Genomic DNA, 9,739 nt, shown 5'->3' on the forward strand with positions numbered 1-9,739 from the left:
ACACTACTTGATTTCATGACTTACTTGAATCTTGTAATAGCAATTAAGACATTATAATGTTGGCATAAGAATGAAAGATAGATTAACAGAACAAAATAGGGTCCAGAAGTAGATGTATGCATATGTGGTCAATTGATTTCAACAAAGCACCAAAGCAATTCAGTGGGAGAAAGGATAGTGATTGCAAGAAATGGGACTGTGACAACTAGATCTCCATATATTTTAAAGAATGATTCTTGGCCCCTACCTCACACCATATACCAAAATTAACAAATTCAAAAAGGGTCAGAGATATAAATGTAAGAGTGAAAACCATAAATCTTCTAGAAGAAAACATAAGAGAAAGCCTTCGTGACCTTGAATGAGGCAGTGTTCTTTGGTAGGACACAAAAACAAGAACCATAAAAGAAAATGTTGATAATTGGACTTCATCAAAATTACAAACATCTGTTCATTAAAAGACACTGTTAAGTATAAAAGACAAGTCACAGACTGGGAGGAAATTTTTGCAACATACTTAGCTGACAAAGGGCTTGTTACTAGGATACATACAAGTTCTAAAAACTCAATTTAAAAAACCCTCAAAAACAAAGAAACAAAAAACAGTCCAAAGATTTAAACAGGCACTTCACCAAAGAAGATATAAATAGCAAATTAGCACAGGAAAAGATGCTCAAAATCATCAGAGAAGAGGGAAATGAAAATTAAAGCTACAATGAGATACCACTACACATCTATTAAGAAGGCTAAAAATTAAAATTAAAAAACAACCGACAACACCAAATGCTGGTGAGGATGCAGAGTCACAGGAACACTCAGATATTGCTTGGTGGGAATGCAAAATGCCACCACCACTCTGGAAAAGTTTGACTTTATTTTCTTTTTTCCCAAAAGTAAACATGTACTCACCACATGACCCAGCAATCTCATTCCTAGCTATTACCCAAGAGAAATGAAAACATATGCCCACACAAGGACCTGTACATAAATGTTCTAGCAGCTTCATCTAATGATAGCCAAGAACTGGCAAATGGATAACAGATTGTGGTACATCTATATAATGGAGACCAGTCAGCAATAAAAAGAAATAAAGTACTGATGGACATCCACACTGAATGAATCTCAAAAGCTTTATACTGAGTGAAAGAAGGCAGTCTTAAAAAGCTATGTACTGGCTGGGCACGGTGGCTCACGCCTATAATCCCAGCACTTTGGGAGGCTGAGGTGGGCAGATCACTTGAGGTCAGGAATTCAAGACCAGCCTGGCCAACATGATGAAACTAAAAAATACAAAAAGTTTAGCCGGGTGTAGTGGCATGTGCCTGTAATTCCAGCTACTCAGGAGGCTGAGGCAGGAGAATCGCTTGAACCCAGGAGGTGGAGATTGCAGTGAGCCGAGATCACACCAGTGCACTCCAGCCTGGGCGACAGAGTAAGACTCCAACTCAAAAAAAAAAAAAAAAAAAAAAAAAAAGTGCTGTGTATGATTCCCTTTATATGCTATTCTGGAAAATGCAGATTATAGAGATGAAATCCAATCAGTGGTTACCAAGAGTTGGGGTGGAACACGGAATTTCTGAGGGTGATGAACATGTCCTATATTGATGTGGTGGTGGCTGCACTATAACATACATTTGTCAAAACAAGCAGAACTGTACATTTTTAAAGTGTGAGTTTCCCTGCATGTAAATTATACCACAATAACCTGACAACAACAAAAAGAGAGAGACAATGGACTGCATCCATCCAACACCACTTCTTACCAAGGAGCTCCCGGGAGCCTCTGTAGTGTCTCCCCTCCCTGCCCTGCTTGGGGTGGGCTGAGCAGCACAGCGTCCCTGCAGAGAGAATGGAGAATGGGCAGTGCCCACACAGGGGGGTGGCATGGGGTGAGAAGGAACCTTAGTCCAGTCAGCCCTGACCACCAGCCCATCTCTCATCACTATTCAGCAGAGGGAACTCAAGTTGAGTTACTGGCACCTATCGGCAGAGCCAGGGCCAAACACAAGGGGTGGGGAGTGTCCTACAGATTACGGCTGCCTGAATGATCGGCCCTGATCTGTACAACAGATCTGTGCAGTCTGAGCTTCCACACGGCAGCAGCTGTCCTTGACCCCTTCCCAGGCCTGTGGGAAGGGCAAGGCGCGTTATCACCTGGCTTTGATCCCCACAAAGCTCCGTGTGGTACCTGACTTTTCTCTCCAGGATATTTGGGGAGCTGAGAGAGGAAATTATTGTGGAGTGATCAACTGTTAAGTCCCAGGCCACGTTCGCTCTGTATAAAATACTTAAAAATAAGACCAGGCACAGTGGCTCCCGCTGTAATCTCAGCACTTTGGGAGGCTGAGGAGGGAGGATTACTTGAGGTCAGGAGTTCTAGAGGAACACAGCAAGACCTCCTCTCTCCTAAAAATTTTTTAAAATTAGCTGAGCGTGGCGGCACGGGCCTGTGATCCCAGCTACTGAGGAGGCTGAAACCGAAGAATCGCTTGAGCCCAGGAAGTCTAGGCGGCAGAGAGCTGTGATCCCGCCACTGCACTCCAGCCTGGGTGACAGAGCCAGAGTGACCCTGTCTCAAAGAAGTTTTTTAATTAAAAAATTAATAAACTATTTAACGTGACCCTTATAACAGTCACCTGAGATGGACACTGACCCCGTTTTACAAATGTGGACATTGAGACGCAGGGAAGTTAAATCCCCCTGGCAGAAAAAGGCTAGCGGAGGTTTACGGCCGTGTGAACCTGACTTCAGAGGTGAAGTCTTTGGAACACCATTAGTTGTGGCTGGCCTTGCCCCACATGCATTTGGTTCTTACTCCTTTGCTTGGGTCTTCATCGATGCAGCGAATTCCTCAGCCACAGATGTCCCTCTGCTGTCTAACTCACAGCAATCTTGCTGCCCAAAGTCCTGCTCTGGCTTCCTGGGTGCAGCTGACCGCGTTCGGGCCCACGTGGGGCGGCTCACACCTGGCAAGTCAAGCGGGTGAGGCCGCGCCTGTGAAGGGCGCCTGGTTCCTCCGCAGGAGCGGGGCGGCGCGGCGCCGCCGGCTGGAACCCGGGGTAACTGCAGAGACCATTGGGATCACAGGAATGGCTGGCGGCAGGACCGACCCTGCCTCGAGGAGGTGACGGGGTTTCCTGCGCTGCAGGCCGTAGAGGAGTCCGTGACGCAGCCCTTGGTGCAGAGCCCCCGTGGGCCGACAGGCGTGCAGAGCTCTGCAGAGGACCCTCCCGTCCTCTGGGCAGCCTCCCAAGCCGTGGCACCCCCAACCCCCAGCACTGAGCACCTGGGAGCACTGCAGCCGTCCTGGTTCGTACCGGTGCCCGTGCTTTGGGCATCTGGGCTGGTTTGGACATGGGTGCCCGGGCAGAGTCCATTATGCAGGTCAGAATCAGTGTGTGGAGCCTGCATAGACTTGCCCTGGAGCGGCTGCCTGTGCTGGGGTGGGGAGGAGTGGAGGGCGAGAAGTCGGTGGGGAAGGGAAGCGGCGCCAAAAGAATACCCACAACATCTTGCGCCTGGAAGGCAAAGCAGACGGCAGTGATCCCTGCAGACTTGCGGGGGCGACGCCTGGAGCAAGAACGGGGACATACAAGCTGGTGCCTTGTGTGGTTGTGTATGGGGTCTTCATGCTTCCTGCCTGAGTTCCCAGGAGCTTGTCTCTGCTTCTCTAGGCAGCTACCACAGCCTGTCACAAACAGCTCCTGGCTCTCCACTTCTCATAGTCTCAATTCCAAAATCCATTGCCTCACCCTGCACCTCCTCTCCACCTCCACCTCCTCTCCACCTCCGCCCCTCCCAGCACCTCCCAGCTGCTTGTGTTCTGTGTCTGCCCATTCTCTCCCGGCCTGGGGTGGGGCGGGACGGGTGGGGGGTTTCCTCCTGTCTGTCCTTTGATGTCCAGCTGAAGTGTCACCTCCTACAGGCAGCCTCCCCTGGCTATGCCAGTTTGTACTGATTGCCCTGTCCTCTGAATTCTGTAAGCATTTCCCTTGTGTACCTGCCCCTGCGCCCTGCAAGGTGGGCCTGGCTTGTGAGAGTTTTACTAGGAGGGCCTGGTACCACCACAGCCCAGCATGGTGTGGTGCCTCAGCAGGAAGCATCTGGTTACAATCAACCCAACTGTTCCAGCCAATTTGAAGAAACTTCAGGAGGAAGAGGGTTTTAGGAGGGCATGGGGACCCTTCTACACCCGAAGCCAGGAAGTGCCACCAATCAGAAGGAGGCAGGGGCCTCTTTCCGCTGCTCCCTGGGGCTCTCCAGGTGTACGCGGCCTCAGCCTCCCTCTGCACACCTGCCTCTTTCTTCTCATCAGCTTCCTCTGCTTTAAGCGTAAACATGGATACCCAGGATCTGGTCTCAATCTTCCGAGTCTGGTGCCTACAGTGCACTGACAGTGTGAGACCCTACGCCTGGAGGATGGGGGACAGAATCCGATCGATCCCCTGGGTTGATGACTTCCCTGTGCAATCAACGGAAGCCAGCGAGGCAGGGTCACACGCCCCGTTTAGAGGTGCAGACTTTGAGGAGGAATGTGGGCAAATCTTCCCAGGAACAGGTGGGGCAGGGAGGAAAGGGGGGCATCTCTGGTGCAGCCTGGTTCGGAGCAGGAAGACACTTAGTAAATGCTGATAGACTGCAGGACAAAGGCAAAGGTGCTGAGCTGGACCCTTTATTTCTGCCCTTCTCCCTTCTGGCACCCCAGCCAGGAAATTGCTGCAGCCTTCTGGAATCCCGTTCGTTTTTCTTACTGGTTCACAAAAGGGACCAAATGGAAGCAGCAAGACCTGGGTTTAAATTAAATCTGTCAACCACCAGCTCAGTGAATCTGGGCGAGTAACGCAAGACTTGAGTGTCCTTACCTGAACAGTAGAGGTTAGAGGGATGCTATGTGCAGTTGTATGTGTGAGGGGAGGGGTGGTGGGGGGGACTCGTGAGCAATTGAAGGTGAGGGTGGAGCCCTGTGCCCAGCACCCATGCACTGGGGACCCTAAAAGGAGCATCTTCTCATGTTTTACATATCAGAAATTGGGATGGCATGTCACTGGGCCAGTGTCTTTTTTCTTGTATGGTGGTCCATAAATAGGTGCTTCTTATAATTAATGGCATCTTAGAGTTGATGAAATATGGAATATTACCTGTTGTGCTGATCTTGGGCAAACTACAATATCTCTGGGTAAAAATGTCCCCATCTGAAAACCAGGGACAACGTTCCTCCCTCGGCCAGCCACTATGGGGCTAAAATGAGACCACATCTGTCAAGGGTTTTGCCCTCACCTCCTTCCCTGCTGGACGGCACCCTTGGTGGGCAGAGGTGGGCTTCGGGTAGACCAAGCCGTGCTGAGCTAGGACCAGGAGTGCTAGTGCCACTGTTTGTCTGCAGAGAGGGAGGCCTCAGTGCTGAGGGCCAAGCAAATATTTGTGGTTATGGATTAACTCAAACTCCAGGCTGTCATGGCGGCAGGACGGCGAACTTGCGGCATCTCCACAACCCGCCCCTGTGAGTCCCCCTCCAGGCAGGTCTATGAGGGGTGTGGAGGGAGGGCTGCCCCCCGGGAGAAGAGAGCTAGGTGGTGATGAGGGCTGAATCCTCCAGCCAGGGTGTTCAACGACCCTGAGCTTGGGGTAAAAGGACACAAGGCCCTCCGCAGGCCAGGCCTGGCAGCCACAGTCCCAGGTCCCTTTGCCATGCGCCTCCCTCCTTCCAGGCCGAGGGTCTCCAGGGCCCAGGGCCATTCCGACAGACAGTTTGCCGCCCAGGACCCTCCATTCTCCCCGCCCCACTTCCACCTTTGGGGGTGTCGGATTTGAACAAATCTCAGAAGCAGCCTCAGAGGGGGTCAGCCAGAATGGCGAGCAGGGTCCGGCAGGGTGTGCAGGGGGCCAGGTGGCCTATCCACTGGGGAGGGCTCCTTGCTCTCTGGCCACCAGGGCCATCTCTGTGGCCTTGTGGGGCACCGGGTCGTTTGGGGCAGGGGTTGAGGTTCCAGGCCTAAAACCAGACAGTCCTGGCCTTGAGTCCTGGCTCTGAGAGTAACACACGGATGTAAACATGGATGCTCAGGACCTGGCCTCAATCTTCCGAGTCTGGTGCCTACAGTGCACTGACGGTGTGAGACCCTAGTCCTGGCGGATGAGGGACAGAATCTGATCGATCCCCTGGGTTGGTGACTTTCCTGTGCAATCAGTGGAAGCCAGTGAGGGTTGGATTTTTAATAAACCACTTAACTCGTCCGAGTCTCAGTTTCCCCCTTTATGAAATGGCATTGACAGCATTAATAGCTACCTCTTGGGTGGTTGTGAACCTTAACTGATGTCATATCTCATGTTTACTGAGCATGAGCTGTGTGTAAAGCCTGTTTAATTCTTACAACACACTTTAAGGCAGAAATACAACACGTTATTCCATCCATTTTACAAATGAGGAAACTGAGGCATGGAGCAGTTAAGCATCTTGCCCAACATTGCCCTCCAGTAAGTGCCGGAGGTAGAAATTGCACCACGCAGTCTGGCTTCATGGCCTGCCCTCTGAATCCTGTAAAAGTTGTTTGAAGGACACCATGAATGTCCAATCAACATTAGCTAATATTCTCAGCCCAGTCATCAGACTGGTAGCGGCAGCCACCCCACTGTCCCCGAGGAGGGCACAAACATCCTGGCGCCCTCTCCACCGCATTTTGGAGCTGCTTTCTGGGCAGGCAGTGTGACCTCAGCCCCACGTACAGCGGGCGGCCGAGGCCTCCTGAGGGTGACTATGTGTCTAACGAACAAGGACCCTCAATCCCAGCTTCCGCCCTGACAGCCAGCACACAGGGACAGCCCTTTCATTCTGCTTCCACCTGGGGGTGCAGGCAGAGCAGCAGCGGGGGTGGGCACTGCCCGGAGCTCAGAAGTCCTCCTCAGACAGGTGCCAGTGCCTCCGGAATGTGGCGGCTCACAGGCCTTCTGCTGTTCGTGGCTACCTGGGGAATTTCCAGCACACCAGCTCCTCTCGGTAAGGCCACCCCACCCCTACCCCAGGACCCTTGTGGCCTCTACAAGGCCCTGGTGGGCATCTGCCCAGGCCTTCACGGCTTCCACCATCTCTCTTAGCCCTGGGTGAGGTGAGGGGCAGACGGGAATGGCAGGAATCGACTGACAAGTCCCAGGTAGGCCAGCTGCCAGAGTGCCACACAGGGGCTGCCAAGGCAGGTACACGTGATGGCAGGGAGCCCTGCGATGACCTCCTGAAGCTCCCTCCTCCACACCGGGATGGTCACAGAGTCCCCTGGGTCTTCCCTCTCCACCCACTCACTCCCTCAACTGTGAAGACCCCAGGCCCAGGCTACCACCCACACTGTCCAGCACAGCCTGTTCTACGCAAATGCACACCGGCCTCAAGGCTGCGCTGCCCCAACCCCTTTCCTGGTCTCCACAGCCAATGGGAGGAGGCCGTGATTCTCGGGGAGGTCTGCAGGACACATGGGCCCCTAGAGCCACACCAGGCTGTTGGTTTCATTTGTGCCTTTATTGAGCTGCTTGTCTGCCTGGGACCCGCACCCCCACCCTCTCCCGCGGTGTCCTCAGCTCAGACATACCCTTCTCTATGATACCTTTCCCTCCATCTCCTCTTGCTCACACCCCCAACTTGATCCTTCCCTCCTGACTGTGCCCTGCACCCAAGACAAACACTTCGCAGAGCCCAGGGGACACTTGGGGACCCTCCCTGGGTGATAGGTCTGTCTATCCTCCAGGTCTCCCTGCCCAAGGGGAGGAGCATGGGGAATACTTGGTCGGGGGAGGAGAGGAAGACGGAGGGGATGTGTCAAGATGGGGCTGCACATGGTGTACTGAGGGAACAGTGAGATGATTTAAGTTGGCAGCCTTTACAGCAGTAGCCAGGGCTTGAGTGCTCATCTCTGGGCCAGGGACTGTATTGGATGTTTTACATGACGGTCTTATCCCCATGTTTTTGGATGAGTAAATTGAACCTTAGAAAGGTAAAGACGCTGGCTCAAGGTCACACAGAGGTCGGGGTGGGGTTCACAGGGAGGCCTATCCATCTCAGAGCAAGGCTTCATCCTCCAACTGCCATCTGCTTCCTGGGGAGGAAAAGAGCAGAGAAGCCCTGGGCAGAGCCATGACCTAGAATTAGAATGAGTCTTGAGGGGGCCGAAGACAAGACCTTCCCAGGCTCTCCCAGCTCTGCTTCCTCAGACCTTCTCATGGCCCTAGCCCCCCTTAGGCCCCTCCACCAAGGTGAGCTCCCCCTCCCTCCAAAACCAGACTCAGTGTTCTCCAGCAGCGAGCGTGCCCACCAGGTGCTGCGGATCCGCAAACGCGCCAACTCTTTCCTGGAGGAGCTCCGTCCCAGCAGCCTGGAGCGGGAGTGCGTAGAGGAGATCTGTGACTTCGAGGAGGCCAAGGAAATTTTCCAAAATGTGGATGACACAGTAAGGCCACCATGGGTCCAGAGGATGAGGCTCAGGGGTGAGCTGGTGACCAGCAAGGGCCGGGAGGAGCAGGGGGGGACGCAATGCTGAGGCCCTCTTGGGAGTTGTGGGGGTGGCTGAGTGGAGCGATTAGGATACTGGTCCTACGGTGTTGGCCAGGCACATGTGACCGCAAGAAACAGAATTCAGGAAGAAGCACCAGGAAAGAGTGTGGGGCAACCCTAGGCGGTGACTCCCACCAACCACAGTGCAGGTGGTTCGGTCCACCCTCCGGCCACCACTGAGTACCACTGCCTCCCTGTCCCGTCTCACAAAGAGGAGACCCAAAGGCCATCCTGCTTCCACCCATGCCTCTGCTGATCAGGGTGTGTGTAACCAAGACACTTCTGTCCACATAAAATCGCTCACTCTGTGCTTCACATCAAAGGCAGAAAATCTGATTGCTCAGGGGGTCAGAAGACAGGGTCTGTGTCCTATTTGTCTAAGGGTCAGAGTCCTTTGGAGCCCCCAGAGTCCTGTGGAGGTGGCCCTAGGTAGCAGGGTGAGCTTGGTAGCAGGGCTGGCTCCCCGAGACAAGGCTCAGACCCGCTCTGTCCCTGGGGATCGCTTCAGCCACTAGGACCTGAAAGTTGTGCATGACCTGGGCCCCCTTCCAAGGCATCCAGGGATGCTTTCCAGTGGAGGCTTTCAAGGCAGGAGACCCTCTGGCCTGCACCCTCTTGCCCTCAGCCTCCACCTCCTTGATTGGACCCCCATCTGCTCCCCTCCATCCCCACCACCTCTTTCCCCAATGGCCTCCCTGGCAGACACCACAGTGATTTTCTGCAGGCACATATCTGATCACATCAAGTCCCCACCATGCTCCCACCTCACCCATGGTCTCTCAGCCCCAGCAGGCCTTGGCTAGCCTCCCTGATGGAGCAGGCAATCAGGCACAGGCCCTGGGTCTCAGCGTGGGGTGGGTGGTCCCAGACCAGCAGCACCAGCCGCAGCAGCAACCCTGGTGCCTGGTTAGGAACGCAGACCCTCTGCCCCCATCCCCCCAACTCTGAAGAACAGACCCTCTGCCCCCATCCCCCCAACTCTGAAGAACACTGGCTTAGGGAAAGGTGAGATGCTCAGGGGTCCCCCCAAAGCCCTCGGGCAGAGGGAGTGAGGGGGCTGGAAGGAGGCTGAGTGACTTGGCGAGGGATTCGGGTCCCTTGCGTTGGCAGAGGCTGCTGTGGGAGCGGACAGTCGTGAGGGCAGCGCTGCAGCTGCCTGGGGAGAGGGTGTTGCTCCAGGGACGTGGGATGGAGGCTGGGCGG

The 9,739-nt window shown here is 53.9% G+C and overlaps 1 protein-coding gene across 1 annotated transcript in view; it reads left to right on the forward strand.

The window, feature by feature from the left end:
* The first annotated feature begins 5,441 nt into the window (after positions 1-5,441).
* PROC (protein C (inactivator of coagulation factors Va and VIIIa)) overlaps positions 5,442-9,739 on the forward strand; it is a 17,187-nt gene continuing 12,889 nt past the window's right edge. Inside the window, exons 1-3 of the mRNA XM_011980507.1 lie at positions 5,442-5,500; positions 6,788-6,994; positions 8,266-8,432. Of these exons, the coding sequence (XP_011835897.1) occupies positions 5,455-5,500; positions 6,788-6,994; positions 8,266-8,432 (420 nt within the window). The 5' untranslated portion in view covers positions 5,442-5,454. The remainder of the gene's footprint in view (positions 5,501-6,787; positions 6,995-8,265; positions 8,433-9,739) is intronic.

Source organism: Mandrillus leucophaeus, unplaced genomic scaffold (assembly GCF_000951045.1).
Source record: "Mandrillus leucophaeus isolate KB7577 unplaced genomic scaffold, Mleu.le_1.0 Scaffold213, whole genome shotgun sequence".
Taxonomy (NCBI): domain Eukaryota; kingdom Metazoa; phylum Chordata; class Mammalia; order Primates; family Cercopithecidae; genus Mandrillus; species Mandrillus leucophaeus.